This window comes from Tyto alba, unplaced genomic scaffold, assembly GCF_018691265.1.
Source record: "Tyto alba isolate M040663 unplaced genomic scaffold, T.alba_DEE_v4.0 Super-Scaffold_13, whole genome shotgun sequence".
Lineage (NCBI taxonomy): Eukaryota > Metazoa > Chordata > Aves > Strigiformes > Tytonidae > Tyto > Tyto alba.
Genome location: NW_024881275.1, coordinates 45,540,756 through 45,560,262, shown reverse-complemented (window position 1 = coordinate 45,560,262; position 19,507 = coordinate 45,540,756). Strand labels below are relative to the sequence as shown.

Genomic DNA, 19,507 nt, shown 5'->3' with positions numbered 1-19,507 from the left:
GGACCTTCTGTTACATAGTATTCTTATGCTTTATGAATATCCATTGTATGGGCTCCTCACAAGAGTAAAACATACTGCTGTTTAAATCAGCAGAATTTAAAGCAGAATTAGTGTTAGATTTTAAATGGTCATTCCAAGATTTCAAATGATCATTACAAGGTTTCATTATTTTTACATGGAAGCATAGAGTTCAGTTAACACTCTAAGTAAAAATTCCAGCAGTTGAACAGGTTTATTCTTAACAAAATTGTGGTTAATTTCTAGCTTGGATAACCTGTTTTCAGCTTACTCTCACATGATGCAGTGTCTCCTTGCCAGATCTGAATGCCAAATTTTCTCTTATATGACCTGTCATTACACAAAAGTCATGGTCAAGTTATTTGTCTGGTCATTCTCTACTGACTGACATTTTTAAGTCTTCCTCTACAGGGGTAGTATTCACATGACTTGTCAGTGTTTGTCCTGGTTTTGGCTGGGACAGATTTAATTTCCTTCCTAGTAGCTGGTACAGTGTTGTATTTTGGATTGAGTATGAGAATAGTGCTGATAACACACTGATGTTTTAGTTGTTGCCAAGTAGTGCTTAACCTAAGTTAAGGAGTTTTCAGTTTTCCATGCTCTGTCAGCAAGGAAGTACACAAGAAGCCAGGAGGAAGCATGGCCAGGACAGCTGACCCAAACTGGTCAAAGGGATATTCCATACCATAGGACATCATGCTCAGTATATAAACTGGGGGGAGTTGGCTGAGGGGCAGATTGTTGCTCAGGCATTGGTCAGTGGGTGGTGAGCAGTTGGACTGTGCATCACTTGTTTTTCTTGGATTTTATTTCTCTTTCTTTTTGTTATCTTCCTTATTATTATTATTATCACTATTGTTATAGTTAATAATAATAATAATAATAATAATAATAATAATAATAATAATAATAATAATAATAATAACAATAATAACAATAATAATTTCAATTATTGAACTATTCTTATCTCAACCCTCAAGTTTTACTTTTTTTTTGATTCTCCTCCCCATCCCATCGGGGTGGGGAGGAGTGGGCAAGTGGCTGTATGGGGTGCTTAGTTGCCGGCTGGGGTTAAACCATGACAGTGTTTCTGCTAAATCATCATTTTGGATTAATTATCAGGAATATTTTGTCATTCTGCCATCACCATTTGTAAAAAAGAGTAATGTATGGCAATTAATATATGAATTAAATGTAAGTTAACATTGGACAGTATCTCTGATATACCCATTTGTTAAAATCAATGTGTATTAGCATCCTGAAAGTATCAGTGACAGCCCCGAGAACACATTACAGCTAATCCGCAAAAGCAAAAGCAGAGACAGAGCATAACCACATATTACTCTGCAATGTGGGGAACTTGCTAGATACCTGTTAGGGGCAAGTCAATTTAGATGCCAAATTCTTCTCTGAATGCCATGCTTGCTGGATCTCAGTCTGTTCAGGAAGCATCAGAATATTTTTCTGTTTTCTTCTTCTTCAGCCCCCTCCCCTGCCAGCTTCTTCCCAGCTAAGTGGCTTGGGGGAACTGATACCTCCTCTGATTCACAGCTAGTAAATCTGCTTCCTGGGCTTGTAGCAGTTATCTCAATACACTTATAGAACATGTCTTTTTATTCCTTCCTCTGAATTTGGAGAAGGAGAAACTGCACACACTAAACCATCGATTAGCAACAATTAGGAAAATTACAGGGTTGCTTGAAAAGCTACTTATCTGAGAGATCTCCATTAATCTCTACAGCATAGTGAATTCTTGGAGTTAGCAACCAACAGAGAGGTTGCTAGCCATGTTGTTGAACCTTCACATGTTCAAAACCCAGTGTATTTGTTTGCTTTACTGGCCAGATACTCTTTTATAAAGCAAAAGGAGGACTTTGAAGTATTTTTCTGATAACTGACTTCGGAGAAATGATTCTGTGTGCTAATGCATTTATTGGCTTTTTGATCCTGAAACACAGGCATTCTTTGCTCACAAACAGAATACATACACAACCATACACCCTGAAAATTACATAGCTGAAGGAGTTTGCAAAAATTGTTACTGATAGCCTTCAAAATCTAATAATGCTATCACTAACTCAACATCTCCAAAAAGTAGGGTGGGCTGACTAACCTTCTGTGAGGCAACCACTGGAGCACACCGAGGGCTTTTGAACAAAGAGATGGGAAGGAATTCAATGTCAGAGGAATACTTTGCAGCACTTTCTGCATAGGCAGAGCAGAGTGACTTCAGCCCTTGGGAAGGCTGGTGAAGGCAGAGTGCGAATGGCACTTCCTTGGATCTCAGCATCAGTGAGGAGCCTGTACTAAGCATGGCTGGATGGCAAGAGGATCTGACCTGCAGAGGTTCCCTTACAAATGCAGTATGGCCAAAGAATGGATGATTGCATGTGTAGTCTAGTTCCTCAGCAGAGGGAAAAACTGCTTTGGGATCTCCTGCAAGTCCCAGGCAGACTGCAGGTATCTGTGGCATCGGGGAACAGATTCTTCTTGCTTACTTCCAGTCAAGAAAGAATCAGACCTCCCATGCTATCCGGTGTTTGGCAGATATAACCACTTCTTTCCCAGTTTACTGGCACTTTTCTGGCTAATTAATGATGTTCTGCTATTGCAGGTATGAGCTCAAGCCTCTCCAAGTCCCCATATCAACTCAGTAGGATGATGTTTTTCATCCCACTTGTCCTGCGCTCTTTAATTCCTAAAACCCTGAAAACACACTCAGTTTGTTTCCTGACCAGCACAGACTAGATACAGAAATGATCATTCTTCTGTTCCCCTATAGTTGTCTCTCTCACCCTGATACATTTAATTTCCCTTGCTAAGGCAGTATTACCTTCATGCTGCTAACCGTCCTGCCGAGCACACCTACAGCCCAAGAAAAGCTATCTTGAAAATATAAAAATGTCTTGAAAATCCCAGCTATCTTGAAATTATTAGCCATTCTGACTTTCTTGATATGATCATGCTCCTTAATTCCCACATACTGAGATGACAAAAGATGCTTGAGCATCATGCAACACTGTCAGGCTGAGTCCATGCAGCAGACCCACTATAGGACAGAAATGTTAAAGAATCCATCACAAAAGCAAAGTGTCTTTAAGATGGGTACACAGTAGCAATGCACAAACACCAAAACCCTTCCCTCCCACAAGTCCATGCTCTGGGGCTGTTTCCACTTTTGGAAGGAAGAACTAAATCTTGGAGAAGTTGAGACAGTAAATTAAATAAAAGGCAAACTGATGCAATGGTCCTTGGGCCAACAATGGGAGAAGCATCAGCAGAGCACAGAGGGAGAGATCTTTGAAAGCATGACCAGATGTCAAGTGAAGAGGGGAGCCTGAACAGTTAAAACCATTGAGACAACCTCCTGTTCAACCCAGGAAGCCTTGCTGAGGGGATCCTTCAGAGCAGGACAGAACCAGCTGGGGAACAAGAGAACTGAAACTCCTTCTGACATGTACACAGCGCTGCTGAGGTTGGGTGATATTTGTCTTTTCTTCCCTTGACTGGCCCTGAGGATTCTTGTTCCACCCCTGACCTTGGGGGTCAAGAAGTAGGACAGTGAAGGCTCCTCCATATGTGAGATAGGGGTCTTCTTCTCTGACTGGTCATTATTACTGATTTATCACTTAAAATATTAAACAGATGCTGGTGCTACTTCATGCAACTTAAGTGTTTCTGAACAGCGACCCAGACACTGAGCAGATTTTGTTGTTCTTCGTTGGGATTTTGGACAAGCCCATGCATAAATATCATATCAAAATTACAGCTCTATCTGAAAACTAAAAAAGCGCGAAGGGGGATGAAATAATTCAAGGACTGAAAACAGTCCCCCTCCATGGAGAAAATTATGGAACTCAGCCTTCCTGTTCTGTCAAAAAGGCTTACCCAAAGCTGATCTGATTACTTTGTATATGCACCTTTGTGAGGGGAAAATACATGGCACGGAAGAGCTTTTTAATCTAGGAGAAAAAAATGTAAATGAATGAATGTCCGGAATACACACACATATTTTCGAAGTCAAAGCAGGCAGTTCTGCTTAAAAGAGAATAAAGGAAAAGCTGGACACTGTCTCACTCTCAGTCTTCACACCATAACTGGTGGGCATTTGGAAGAACCGTTAGTCAGGAAGATACTCTATGTCATGTAGGCCATGGAGCATCCCAGTGCTTTGCTAGGTCTTAAGGGGCTACAGACCTGAGACCCTTTATGTCAGTGAAAATTCAGATAATTTAATTTAGGCTGAGAAATAAATGAATTTTACAGATTAATTTAGTATAGTGAAAAGCATGTTTCTCTTCTTGAGATCCAGTACCAGCAGCTTTACACTGGCTTCCAGTTACCACCTTAGAAGATTCAAGTCATCTTTTATGAGCTTGAAGTCTTTTTTTTGCATAGGACAAAGTCTTTTGAACAAGCTTGATACTCTTTTTTTCCCCTTTGATCTGTCCAATCAGATGAATTAATTGACTGCTAAAAATTGTAAAATTCAAATCTCTTTCCATAGAAATACTGAACTATGTCACGAATCATGCTTAAGAGCATAGCTTTATATACTCTCCCCAGTACCATGTGACTACCAACCCAGTATTGATTTCCTTTCATCTCAAAAACTGAAGCAATATTCATTGCCAAAATAAAAAGCTGTCTTTAGTTATGAGAATGCACTGCCAGCAAGTTCCAGGATGAAGCATAGATACAAAGATGAAAAAATGGTGGAAGGGGTAGTGAAAGTACATGTGAAAAAGCTGAATATACTCTGAGAGAAAATATATATTAAAATAACGCTTTCATAATAATACCCTGCAGGAGCAAAGGTAGTAGATGGATGCTGCAATACCACTGACCTTGTCCAGAGCTGGATGGGCCTTGCCTCTGGTTTAGCTCAGAGCAGCCCTGAGTGGTAGCCAGTCCTGTCCCACTAGATTTGTTCCTGCCCATTTTATCCCAGCTGAAACCCTTCCTTTTGTCTCAGTAACTAAGACTCTACTGGGTATGGGGGAGGGGGATGAGAGACAGGATGAGACAGGACAGGTATTAAATAAGCAGGCATTACATTGCTCCAAAATAATGTATAGGTATTTCTCCCTGCTGCTTTCAAGAGCTCTTTAATTGACAAAGAGTCATGCTCAGGCTCTTGAGTTTAATGTGTACCTCCTACTGTATCTGGTACTTCATATAACATTTTAATGTGAAAGGTCAAGATGCGATTCACAGTGCTCACTCTTCAGGAAACTGGCCTCCTTGCAGTATACATAGCAATGGTAGCCAGTGTGCCCACTATAAAGCCATCCACAGAAATGCACCACCTGCTCCTCTCCTTGATCTCTATGGGGAACAAGAGGGCAGAAGCCCCTAGCAAGAGATACTCTGAAACTGCCTACCCATCTCCAAAATTGTACAATGTGACTCAGTCCTTCTTTGATTTCATGTGGCCTGAACATGACCTGAAGCACAAAGACTCCTGTCTTTTCTTAACTTAGTTCCTTGTAACAAAAAAGACATCTTTGCATCCAAATAAATCTGAATTCTTCAAATTAAACAATTCTCTCTCAGTCCTAACACTGACCCATCCTAGGTGAAGCAGTCTTTTTTCTTTCAGAAGTCTTTCATCACCCGTCATGGCATCTTCTAGGGCTGTCTGCCCCTTCCTGACAGAGAGACAAAGCAGTCTCAGCCCAGGTACTGTCTGCAGCAGATTGGCATCACATGTGCTCTCCCTGAACCAGCTGCCTCATTGCATTGCTATTGATTCTGAGTTGGATTTCTGCAGCAAATCTATTGCATTTCCATTAACAAGACTGCAAATGATGAAAACGTTCATTTATATCATTCCAGCTCTGCATCACAATTAACCCACTATTTAGCCTTCAGCAAGCCAAATTCTGCCTTTTCATGTGACACCGAGAAAGTTCCCTGCACCCAAAAGTTAGGCGCTGCAAATCTGATGTGGGCTGCTGTGTGACTTTATTTGCAGTGATTGAATAGCAAATAAAATGTTTCACCTAAAAGCACAATAGATACTGAAGGAGGATAATTTCAGTCCTCTGCAGCGGAAATCCAAACCCTGGGTTTTCTCATGACATCAATTATTAATCAGTTTTGCTTAGAAACTTATAATGCAGTACAATCCTAGATGTCATTTTTAATAAAGAAGCAATGACCATATACTCCATATACCTATTGTATTTTCTACAGTCACATATGCATATGTATATAAACGAGGAGGGAGACCATGCAGAAGTTCCATGTAGCATGAATACATGATTTATTCTCAGTGAAGTTTACAAAGTAAAATGAAGCTTTTAAAAATAAATACTAAGTGCAGACTACTATTTTGCACTGAGGAATTCAGACTGTTACTAAGAGAAAATACTTCAGGATATACTGCTTTTTCTCCATCATGTTCTGTGCATGATGCATGGTGTACAAAATAAAAACCACACCCATGAGGTAGTTTTGAAAGCCATTAATTTGGGGTGCTTGTCCAAGAGAAAGAAGTGCAGGACCCATCAGTTCAGTCCTCTTCATGTTAAATAGAACTTTCGATGCAAGCAATGAATGTTAAAAAGGGTCATGGTAGAGATACAAAAAGAAACAAAACAATATGTCTGAACAAACTCTGTGCTTGCTGAAGGCATTTTAAACACAGTGTGACTAACTGGGTTGGGGAGAGGAAGTCTCAGTTATCACTTCAGAAGTCTTAATGGATCTAAACTCCCTAAAAAGTGCCATGTCTTATGCATCTCACCCCATCAGTCTCAATCCCACTTTACTCTGAGTGTTCCTGCCACAAATATATACATCTGTAAGCCACTATGACCTCTGGGACAGCAGAGCAAGAAGTGTTTCAGGGAAATACAGACTGGATGGCTCAGGGCTGTGGCACTTGCTTTATTGCTGCTCATTAATGGAGGCCCAGTTGTGTCTCCACATCAGCTTTATTATGCTCTTGAGTACCAGAACTTGTCTGGTATCTCAACTGTGATTAATTACAACTTCCCTGTGACAAGATATTGTTAATTCACAGGACACATCAAAGAAAATTCATGGCTTTCAAAATGAGTCTTTCATACTGTGTAGCAGACATTTAACTTGCAAACTGAATTGCAATGTTAGTCACCCTATACACTCACTGGAGAAAGAGAGTTACTCCTGCTACAGTCATGCTGGAAATTGCCTGGGGTAGGTCTCTTCATGCTGAATTGGAAGTTGAAGGCCACTAGCTTCCTAATGTAGGCACTTAAGTCAGGTGTCTGAAGCTAATCAATATCGATACTATACCAGAAATGGAGCGACATCTGCTTTAAGGATCTCTCCTCCTGCATCAGCAAGCTTTGGGGAAAAAGGTGTCTCCCTTGTGGCACTGCCCTGCACAGTAACAGTGAGTGTAGAAAAGGCTGGTATACAGCCTGTGCTGTATCATCTGCTCTCCCCTCCTGTGGGTACAGTCCCCTGTGGTTTTCCGAGACACCCTTGACCTTGACACTTTCAGAGGCTGCCAGACATGGACTGAACCCTACGGTGCTGTGATGGGGGATCTGAACTGCAGAGCATGGGGCAGAATTAGACTGTTTCAAGAAAAAGAACAAACACTGTGTGAAGCTGCCATGAACAAACCCTTGCTGTCCATAAATCAAAGCCTTCAGCTGGACTGCAGCACCCGTAACTGGAAGAGAAGGCTCCCTCAAGCCTGCCACAAAGGCAGACCTTCACAAATCACTGTGTATAGGAGAAAGGATGTCAAATGCAGAGCTGAGAAAGAACAGGTGGAAGTGAAAGAGTAAGAGACAAATTGCAATGACTGTTTACAGTACGATACCAAAACAAGGGACAGCCTAGTTTTCTTTACAATTTTCCCATCCCTAGCTCTAAAAAGTCAAAAGAAATTCAGCCATTGTGCCTGGATAGCTTTGGAGGGGAGCTGAGACCATTTTCTAGGTAAACACCCATTTCAGTCCTCGGAGGCACTCTTCTAACACTTTTTCCAACAAGGCTGAGAAAGCATCAGCATTTGCTGATGCTGGCTCAGCACACCTGAATTGACAGCAGAAATCAGAATCAGAATCACGAGGAGGGAGCAGTCCCAACCAGGTGTAGTTGACAGCAGTGTACAGCCCCTTCTCCTCTTTGCTATGTTTTCCAGGCAGGGGCCGGCACCAGTGAGGTAGGAGGGAGTCCTGCCTGTTCCCAGTGGGCATACACAGGTCCAGTGACACACACCCCCACACACCCACTCAACTCTGCATATTATGGCCAGCAGAACTTGGTGGGCATAACGGTAGGGAGATATAGATATGCCTGTTTGTTGGTCATTTGTCAGCTACCAGCAAGGTACGAGGTGTGCAGCTGGCCCATCAGCGCACGGCACCCAAGGTGGCCAGGGAAGCCAAAAGTGGGAGAGACACAGGGGCAGTACAGATGTGCCACCAGGTGGGTGCATCCTCTGGACCCTGCTCTCTGCTGGGCTTTCTGCTCTGCTCACAGGGAAACCCACTCCAGCAAAGTTCTCATGCTGTGGTGTATCTCCTGCCCTGCCTCTTGTGTGCCCCATGGCACCTCACCAAGTCACAAGAGTTGTGATCCCAAAGCGAAGGGATTGGGCACCTCTGCTTCAGGGCAGAGCCAAAACACAGGGGCACTGCACTCCTTAGGCAGAGCGGTCACCCCTGAAAGGAAGCCCCACACAGACCTTGGTGGGTGGTTTGGGGGAAAATCTGCTTAAATGGAAAGAGAAGGCAGTGGAAAGACCTGTAAAGAGGGGAGTGGTTGGTTTGCAGATGCATAAATGCAGTTATTACAGAAAAATAGTTTTGACAGTACTACAGAGCTGCATCTCTTACCAGCCTGGGTAAAGGGTGGAAATGTATTTAAAGGTGATGGTGTAGGAAGAAGTAAAATTTAGCTCCTGAACTGTGTTAGCACTTTTACAATCTGTATGTCTTCTCAGAGGGAGGGAGATTGTAGGTTAGTGCGTACTATGATATGCCACTTGTAATGAAATCTCCTCTGGCGTAATTATGCTAAGATTGACACGCTCCCTAGATATCAGAATGCTTTAAAAGATTCACCTTCCCTTTCTGTTTCAGCAAAGGAGGAATGATACTACAATATAAAATGTAAATCAAACAGAAAGGAAGACATTAGTTCTGTATTCATAAAGGGCAAAGTATAGTAATGGCAGTGAGACCAGTCTTGAATCTAATGCACCAGACACAATTACAAGGATTGTCTCTCTTCTGTTCTCTCTCCCAGGCTCCAGAAAGAAGAATCAATTAGCTCTCTGCAGACTATGACCTTGAAGGATACAGCTTTAAGGGGAATATGCTGAGTAAGACAGAAAAGAGAGAAAAAAATTACTTGGAAACTCATGGAAGGTCTTGGTTCAGAAACAATACATCAGCCACAGAATATCTGTGGTTTTGTTGGTTTGGGTTTGGTTTTTTTTTTTTTTTTTTTTTTTTTTTTTGTTTGTTTGTTTGTTTGTTTTTAATTTCTGCACTGGAAAAAAAAAAAAAAAAAAGATATCAGCACAAAAGGGGCTTTCTGGGAACATGTTACCTCACTATGCCTGAAATGGAAAAAAGGACACTGAGAGGCAAAAGAAGGGACAATCCAATTTGCAGATGCTACTTTCCAAGCCATCTCTCTGAGAATTTTATAGCTGTCAAAGGCATTCATAAAAAAAAAAGTTATCACTGATGCAATCTGTCAACCTCTCCAACAAATCTTGCTCTATATAAAACACAATGATGTGTTTGAAATGCAGCTGTTTCAAAAACCCCAAGACAGTGCTTTTAGAGCTGTCCAAAAAGTTCTTTTCATGCCTCTTTCAATTCTTAGGTAGATCTTTTGCAGTGTACTTTTCCAGCTATATTTTATTATTTTCCTTTTCAGGGAATTGTAGTCCCTTGTCATAGTCAGAATTATGGCCACAGTTAGAAAAAATACTGCCTACACAACCTTCTCCCTCGGAGCAACCCTGACTCAACCTTCTGCCAGTTCTCCCTCTCCTTTCAGTCTGTGTGTAAGTATATGATATCTTAAAATATGTTTATCTTAAGAAAATTAAGGCAACAGTCAAAAAACCCAACTCAACCCAATCACCTGATTTCTGGACAACCATTTATTTCCCAGATGTGAACAGAACTGAATGAAGATAATATTTTTTTGTCAGTGGCTGCTCCAAAGAATCTCTTTCCTCCCTACTCCTTCATTTACTTAAAAGATGAAGTTAGCATGTTACTGATAAAGGCTTGCCTCACATGTGGAGATTCAGGAGGATGAGGGTCGTCTTGACATAAGCAGCTTTTAGTTGCTTCCCCCTCTCACACAAAAGAGGCTATTTTGACTGGATGGTTGTTCCTGGTGATTTTATGAAGTAAAAAGTGCTGTCATTTCTTTAATATCACTTATGGTATTTGCACTACAAAGAAAGATTTTCTGCATCAACAATAAAAAAAAAAATAATCACTTACTATAGTTCTATATAACGGCAAAGGTGTGTAAGTGTCTCAGTAATTCAAGCAATGTCTCATCTGCCACAGGCCAAGCTTCCCACCATTTAACTGCACAGAAATATTTCCCTATAAAACTGTTTCCATCAGACAAATTACTTTTAATCCAAAGGCTGGTTGTCACCCATTACCTAAGCAAAATGCAGCACGGCTTCTACAGGAGTAATTAAAATTTTCTTTCAGGGATTCTGGAATTGCTGTTCAGCAAGGAGATGGAAGGACCTCCACTGAAATCACTGTAGTTACACTCATTTTCACTGGCAAGGTGGCTGGCCCAAAATGTACCTAATCCAACTGCCACATATCTATGCTGAGTCCAATCCTGGTGGGGTTAAATTTAGTAGCAAACTTCTGTTGACTTCAGGGCTCCTGGGTGAGGTCCAGTATGTACCACCTACAAGGTGACCATCCTGTGGCATTACAGGGAAGGCACGAGGGAGAATAAATGAGACGGGCTCTTGCAAGGAAATTTGAAAGGATCACAGCTGCTCATTCTGATCAGTGCATCTTTCCAAAGGAAACCTCAGCCCTGTGCTCGCAGTACAACAGCATGCTGCCTTCTCTTTTACTAGAGTTGCATAATTTTGCACAGCTCTGTAATTGCTGGCTTGATCTGCTCTGGATTTGATGGGTTAAAATGATGAATGTCAAAGAAATTACAGTTCAGCAATGTGGTATTTTGATGCTTTATGATCACTACTGAGAAAATAATCCAGGTATCCTGGATATTTTTTGCTTTAAGGATGAGCAAAGACTAATTTGGAAACTGAGCTCCTCCTGCATCGGCAAGAATGCTTTCATCAAATGCTCCACAAAAGTCAGTGAGGCAATGTCTGAGAAACAGGTTCAACAAGAATCAGCTTCCAGAGGAGCGGAAAGATGCAGAGAAATGTGTGCTTTGCTCTTAAGAGAAAGGGAAAAATTATAAGCTAACTGCTAAATTAATAATTTCCAACCTCTAACTGTTTCAGATATGCTGTTTGCCTTTCCCACTGTTCTCCCTGAGTGTTTCAAGGGGGATGACAGGGATATTTGCCAGCAACAGACTTCAGGAAGGAGGTAGCAGAAGTGCTCTGCAGGCAAGGCAAAGAAAACGACACACATGGAAGATCCAGCACAGGACACAAATCAAATTTATAAGAAAAATATGCTGTCAGACCATGTGGAATAGCTATCAGATAAACCCCTGAAGTAAATCACATACTTTTGTGCAAGTGGATGCAGAGAAAAGGGTGGTACTGGTGTTTTACAAAGGTCCGAAAGGTAGCTCTCTTCATTGCCATGCACACCTCAGAACTACGTTCAGAGGCCCCTAGGTGCTCTCCTCACCAGGTAACCCATGCTATACCTGTCTTATCACATTTAAGCTTTGCATGCTAATCACACATCCTCAAGGTCAGCTGCAGAACAGGGAAGTGCCTTTTTTTTTTTTTTTTTTTTTTTTTTGGTGGAAGGGAAAAACAAATAAACACATAGCTTCTACTTACAAAGTTTTGGAGCAGTTTGGAGATTGGTTTCTGTTGCTTGTGCCTGAGACGCTGTGGTAGGCTCCAGGGCAGGTGGTGACAGCGAAGGTGCAGCAGAGGACAACCCAACATCTAGGATGCGGTTATACAGAGAAGGCTGGAGGAACGTTTTGGAGGGCACGAGCGAGCTGTCACTTTGCACTGTCACTTCAGCCTTGCTCTTGGGGCTAGGTACAGGGAAGGGTGAGGCATACACCTCTGAAGGCACCCAGGCAGACAGAGCTGTAGGATCCACAGCGCTCTTTGGGTCTTGTCCTATCCTCCCAGGGTCAAGGTGGGTAGGAGAGTCATACTCAAAAATCTTGTCCACAAAGACCCACTTGAGGCCAGCAATGCAGAGGCAAAGGCTGAGCAGGCAAGCCAGGATAGGGGCGATGCATATCTTTTCAGAGTTGAGGCAGCCCTTCAGTCGCTCTGCCTCCAGGCACACACAGCAGGTTGTGGCAAGGCCTGCTATCCTTTGGACACTCCTGTCCTCTCTTTGGTTCCCCGGCATGTTCTCCTCAGCCGGGAGCCCGTTGAGGGATGCGTCAGGGCTCAGCTGAGCGGAGGGGCTGGGGAAAGTGTCGGCAGCTACTTCAGACATGTTTAAGCATCAGCTCTCAAACAGCTCACCTTCAAAAGGCCTTAACTCTATCACAGTCCATTACTGTGAGACACAGACAAAAAGAGATGGTAGTAATAGTCACAGTGCTCTGCAAAAATCACAGAATGGGAATCAACAAAAGGTCTGAGCTCAGCAACATCACTGAAACTGGGAGAGGAATAATGCACAGTAAAAATGAGAGCCCCCCTGTCTCCCGCTGCCCCTGAGCCCTCTGTCGCCCTCTCTGCCTCTCTGAAGCAAAAGTAGCTACGCAATTACTGAGCTCCTGTTTGCTGGCCACTTTTATAATTCCTTAAATGCCTCTTAAGCAATTCCAGCTCTTCTGTGGGAGGGAAGAAACATTCCCCCAAAAGCAAGCACAACGAAACAAAACAGGGGGAAGGATGGGGAAAGGATGGTGAGGAGGAAAGGAAAAAAAAAAAAAAAAAAAGAAACAAAAAGAAACAAAAAACCAACCAAAACCACAAACACAGAACAAATTGACCAGTTTAAGTGAACCAATAGCCCAGAGCAAAAGGCAAGACTCTCACCTTGAGCATCTGAGGCTGGTATCTGCTTAGACGAGGAAAACAATTGTCATGCGGTAGAAGGAGCAAAAGCAAAATCTGTAACAACAGCGGCAGCGGCAGAAGTGACAGTAGCAGCAGCATCCTGTCGTGTTACAGCGGCGGCTGAAAGAGGCTGAATCATTACAGAGCAGCAGGTGCTCGCTGTCTGAGCATCACTGCAAACAATATCATTACACAGAGGTTTGAAAGGAAGAGCGATGCCAAGACGGTGGTAACTCCCTTTCTCTCCCCTCCCTCTTTGTCCTTCTTGAGCGCTCATTCACTTTCCTCCTTCCCCCCCCCCCAACACCCCCCCCCCCCCCCCCCCCCCGCTCGCCCCGCTCCCCCAGACGCCTTGCAGCCTGTTTCCCTGATGTACAGACTTACTCCTTCCTCCTCTACCCCACCCCCCGCCCTCTGCAGGGCTGGTCTGAGGGAAATCAGTACACCCAGCAACGCAGGACTGTCAGTGACTTCCTATTTTATCCAATTAGAAAGAATAAAGACCATCAAATCAAAAGGAGGGAGCGGGCAGGAGTTGTGCGCCCTCCCGCTCCCTCTCTCCAGCCGGGCCGCAGTCAGGCGCTGCGGCCATCGATGACACGGTCCTCCGGCGAGGACAGGGTGGCGGTGAGAGCTTTTGGGCTGGACTGGGCTCGCTCAGTCTGATACCCGATCTTTCCCAGGGGAAAGACCGTTTTTCAGCAGCAGTTTCTGCCTGCCTGACACCTAGAGACAGCTTTTCTTTCCAAGCCCCTGAATAAGTTTCATTCATCAGGAATAGTGCTGGGATGCACCTTAGGTCAAGCAGAGGGGAAAAAAAAAAAAACAAAAAAAAACAAACCAACCAACCAAACCAAACCCCAAAATATTCCCACTTCTGAAAAATTTTCATTTAGAGATTTGCATAATATTTTATTTATATTCCATTTTTCAACCTCCTTCCCAAAAAACTATTAGTAACAAGGCTTCCACTTTGTTCTTAAATTTGCCTGTTATTCCTCATTTCTACCAATACCTAGCACTAGCTCTCATTTCCAGCAGCACAGTGTAATACAGGGGTAAATCAACAGTCCAGTTAACATAATGAAAGTCAGATTAGAATCAGCTCTATTCCCAGTCTCTTTTGTCTTCCACAGAAAAGTACACCAGTGTAACAGACAGATGTATGTATAAAAGGAAAGGGGCTTTTAACACAATTTCCAGTTTCTTGGACTTTGTGAAAACATTTGCATTGAAGATTTGGCAGCATGAATCCCCCTTTCTCATTAGTATATATGACTGCAGGATGCATAAGGAAACAAAGAATCAAGTACTACAAATTGCCCTCAACTAATTTTTGCTGGTACCTTAGTCAGGCATCCAAAAGGCAATTTCCTTTGTAGTTATATAGTTTTGGTAGAGACAAAAAAGTCATCTGTCTCTATCCATGTCCTCTCTCTGCCTCCAACTTCTGCACTCCCTCCCCCGGTTCTGACTTCCATCGGAACATTAGTAACATTCACATAAAAAAGGTTTATCAAAATCTCAGTGAATCCCATAGTGTTTTCAGAGATTCTCCTGACAAGGACTAATTGATGGATGTCTGATCACAAAGCTTCCTGTGAGGCTGTAGTAGCCAGCTGAAGTAATCATGATGCTACTACATTCAAGTGCCTGGAGATTTTACCTTAAAGCACAGACAGTGATAACACTCTCTGGAAGAATGTAAAAAGATAAATCATCATACAATCTAGTCTACATTACTACTGAAGTGTCTGGTCCTCAGGTTAATGATGTGATCAGTAACCTCAGACAGAACAAACAGCTTGCATTGCATATTTACGTACATGGCTCCTCTTATTACAAAGCACATGTGCTCCTTAGCTGGTAATACTCTGCATGAGTGCAGCCTCTTTCAAGTATCTCAAAACCTGTTTCAAACAGCAGTAACATCACAGTCACTGTAGAGAGGGTAACATCACAGCAGCGTTGCTGTGACAGCTGTGGTGGTCTGTGGGTACAAGTAAGCAAGGTTTATTGGGAAAGAATGTATCTTTTATTAGATTAACTGATAAATCTAACTGATACTTTCACACACACAAGTTGATCCTCAGGTGAAAAGCTGAAGCATCACTCTTAAAAGCAGAGTGAAAGTTGAGAACCAGGTAGGAATATTCTCTTCATTGTACAGATGAGATACTATGGCATCGGAGTGCTTGGCGTAAATTTTTAAAAATGTCTTGCCTTTATCCAGGTCTAATTTTTCAACCTTCCTATTTCCAGTAAGACAATTTTTCCTGCTGATGCTGCTCTGTGCTTGTGCTTAATCCACTGCCCTGTGCACATCTTCCCTGCCCTGGCCTTCCAGGCGAAACACTTGTGTTCAATCTCCTGTAATCTTCATTACTCTCCAGCCTATTCACATTTAGCTGCCCTTCTTTAAATGATGTTTCCGCTTTGCTCACACCTTTCTGGTGCTGAGGTGAACAGAAATGCATGTGGAGATTTTGCGCCTTCCTTACAAGGGTTGACATGAAGTTAAAGTAAATATGCACAATGCTACAAGGCTGGACAGAGAGACAGATTATTACCAGTTCAACCATTGACTGCCACCTCTGCATGCACAGTGTCCTGGGAAACCTCAGAGCCTCTTGCACCAGAAGGCCAGTGGGGACACTTCCAGGGGCTCCCCTGCACGTGGGTTCATTGTCCCCCTCCTCACACTGCTGCCAGAGGGGCTTGCAGGGACCAGGGAAGGGCTCTGCCAGAGGAGTCTTGCCTGTCCCCTCCGAGCCTTCCCGACTAAACAGAGCCAGGATAGCTGCTGTTACCTCCCTTGCTTTTTCACTCTCTCCTCCACTGGCTGGGGCCCAGCCTGCCTGCACCATCTCCTCCCGGCAGGCAGCCACCTCCAGCCCCTCCCGCCGCCTCCGCGGCCGCAGCATCTCCGTGGGGCCTGGCTCCCTTCCAGGCTGCAGTACCCTCCTCTGCTGCAGGCCCCTTCCCCCACAGCACCTCCAGACCTGGCGCACAGGCTGCCTGCCTCAGCATCGTGCAGCTAGATCTGCCCAGACTTTCTCCTCCTCCTCATGTCCCCCTTCCCCAGGGAAGCCTACAGAGCTGCTTCACCCTCCCAGCTCTGCCGAAGCTGTGGGGTGCTGGGGCTTGCAGCAAGAGGAGCAGGGTGGCACCCTGTTTTCTGAGGTGCCTGGTGGCTCCCAAGGAAGAAAGGTAATGCTGAATCATCAGCCAGGCCAAAGTCAGGGCTAGAACACAGCCTGCCCTCGATGCTGCAATCGGATACTGCAAGGGGTTGGCTTCTCTCGGGACCTTTTCGACAAAAATGCAACTCCAGGCTCTTTACCACATTTAGGTTGTTAAGGGAGCACGCTGCCTTTCATGCCAGCTCTTGTGGCTGTGGCAAAGGCTGATGGTCTCTCACTGTATGTCTGAAGATACGACTGTAAAATGAAGGTGCAGTTCACTGGTTTTGGGGGTCTTTTTGCTCCCTTTCCCCCACCAAGCAATGCAGAAATACTTCTCTGCAGCTGCAGTTTTCTGTAATGACATGCTAGCACTGTCATGCTGTGCTTAAACATGGGTTCTGGCCCAGGCTGGAGGAGACAACTGCCTTGGAAAAGAGCCAGCAATTTATTAACAGAAAGGAAGACCCTGGAAGAAAACAAGAGGCAGCACACCCTTGGAGGTAACAAAGTTTTACTAGGGTAGCCCATTGGTGGGCAATATAGAATGATAAGGAAAGGAAATTATTTGCCTGTTTGCAATTAGGTTAGGTCCTTGTGCAAAGATTTATTTCTGATTATTGTGTGGCTTGGGTCTGTTTGGTTTAGAGGAAAAAGTAGTGTGATTCTGCACTAATGAAGCTAATCTGTTACTGAGATTTGGACTCTTGCCATATGTAAGTGACAAGTTGAAAATCAGAGGCTTACAAAACTGTAATTTTATTTTGTGGAGTGTTTTTGCAAAGAATCAAGTGTTACTTTGCTAAGTTCCACTCCCAGAAGACTCAAGGAGACGCAAAGCCAAAGTCAGCATTAACTTGCAGCCTGTGAAGAGGATGAACAAGCTGTATCTGTTCCTCCAGTTTTATTACCAAACTGTAGAGGACCATTCTCTCTGGCCAGCCACAAAGATGTGAATGAAGCTTAAATAGATATGTGATCATAACTGACAACATCCTGCAAATTAGAGCAGTAAGTACCATTTAATTCAGTTGACCCTTCAGTTATGCCATAATCAGACCCAAATGTGCTGAAGGTTTTGGAAATTAGCCTTGCTGAGTCATTCTCATGGAAGCCACTGGATTTCAAATATCTGCTTTCAATAAAGTCCCAGCAGCCCACAAACAGATTCTCTAAGAATTATCTACTTCCTTGCAATTACTGGGACATTAGGGAAGTAAAGTATGTCTTCACAAGTAGTTATCCATGCCTCTAACAGATCACAGCTTAAGAAAGGATGCTCAGAGGACCACACATCAGTACAGGGCAAGTGATCTCCTCTCAGACCACTACTTTCCTTTAAGAACATACCAATTCTTCAAAAAGGATCAAGCAGCAATATGTGGCATCAACTGCTCCATCATGTGCTTAATTGCACTCCCCTTTTTTCCATACATTGAGAAATTAAAAGCATGCTCATTAACAAAAGATTGATGAGGAAGATAAAAGGATCTCTTTTTATTGATTGCAGGCACTTTCTTCAAATTAAACAAGTGCGCTATTTAAAGATGGGAGGTTGACCCAAAGCAAGCAAGCAGGCCCAGTAAGCAGCATCACTGCCAGCAGTCATGGTGTGGGAAGAGTGGGCTATCACACATGGTGCAAACAATTCATTTATTCCTCCTTTCAGTACTTCACCAACTGCCCCTCCTTAATCCATTTCTCTTGGACTGATGCCAGCACTCTCTCTGTTCGAGTCTTTCCAAAAGCCTTTGCTAAAAACCTCATCTCTCAGCTCAAATGGCACAAGGAGAAAACCTCACTTTGCTTCATACCAGTCCTGTCATTGGAATTGCAAACATTAAAATGGGATAGGCTGTCACGCACATACATACCTACCCCATTTTTCACCTGATGGAAAGCAAACAAGATTTATGTGCTAGTGCTGTTTGTATGTCTCTGCCCATTCCAACCCCTTTTACCTCTTTATGTTTTTTTAAACCCTCTGGCCACTTACAGCCATGTGTGACTGAGAAGAAGAAACATCCAGCCCATAAGAAAATGCAGGAAAACATAAGTAGTAAAAATATGAACGCTTAAGCACATATTCAGCTTTAGACATCAGGGTAAAAATGTTAATGTCAGCAGAATCGTAAGTGTGCTTATTCATTTAATATGAGGGCTGTTATGGGAAGACCCCCTACCCTCAGACAACACAGGAGACAGGGACATGAAGAGGCTGTATCCAAAACATACCCACACCCTCAAGCCAGAACAACTATACTGGAATTGTTATACTGCCTTGTAGGTGTGTCAGAAACAGGCCCTCACACTTATATTTCTCGGAAATGTCTGGAGCACAGAACACAAACTTCAGTTCTTGTGCAAACATTTGGGGGAATTCATGCTGACTCTGTGGCAGTGTTTTCTGTATTGACATTACATGTGCACTGGGCATTTACACCAGGAACATGCTTTTTCTAAGTCCAGTAGCTGTGGCTTACAGAAACAGTAATCTGAAAAAACAACACAACTGTAATGGCCTTTTCAACGGACGTTTATGCTTTAAATAGCTACAGCCAGTAATTGAAACAGAAAACTGCCATAAAATGGGCTGTTATTTCAGGGGAACCAAAAGGTTTTCTGAGTCTTTTTATCTTCAAATGAAATGTGAGACACCAAGTTTCTTTCATCTTAATCAAAAGCAGAGCTAGTGGCATTACATGAAACACAGAAATCCAACATCAAACCATGAATGTCAGGGGTTTTCATCAATGACACTGACTCATTCCCCCAGCCTCTGCTCAGTCACAAAACTGGGATGAGCCCTGCCCCTGTTCTGACTAATGATAGATAGCTCTGCCATTTGGAAAAGGAGCATTTAAGAGACACAAAGACATGTAATGTATTCAGCTAGGCTCTGCTGCCTGAGGGCAGAAGCAGCAGTAGAAGGTCCACGTTCATTTTTCTATTTCTTTTGGGGGGGTGTTGTTTTTTGTTTTTGTTTTTGTTTTTGTTTTTGTTTTTTTGTTTGTTTTGTTTGGTTTTGTTTTTGTTTCAGATCTGACACCACCGTCACACCACTGCAGGAGTCTCCAGCAGACCTGCTGGGATGGTTGTGATGATA

The 19,507-nt window shown here is 43.2% G+C and overlaps 1 protein-coding gene across 14 annotated transcripts in view; it reads right to left on the bottom strand.

The window, feature by feature from the left end:
- NRG1 (neuregulin 1) overlaps positions 1 to 19,507 on the bottom strand; it is a 419,616-nt gene that overhangs the window by 96,122 nt on the left and 303,987 nt on the right. For 3 of the 14 annotated variants that reach the window (XM_042787804.1, XM_042787799.1, XM_042787801.1), the window contains exon 2: positions 12,023 to 12,710. The exons of 10 other annotated variants lie outside the window; for them this stretch is intronic. In XM_042787804.1, coding sequence (XP_042643738.1) covers positions 12,023 to 12,647 — 625 coding nt within the window. In that variant the 5' untranslated portion in view covers positions 12,648 to 12,710. Of the gene's footprint in view, positions 1 to 12,022; positions 12,711 to 13,198; positions 13,288 to 19,507 lie in introns of those variants that run through there. One more of the 14 variants, XM_032997896.2, reaches the window with a different exon arrangement.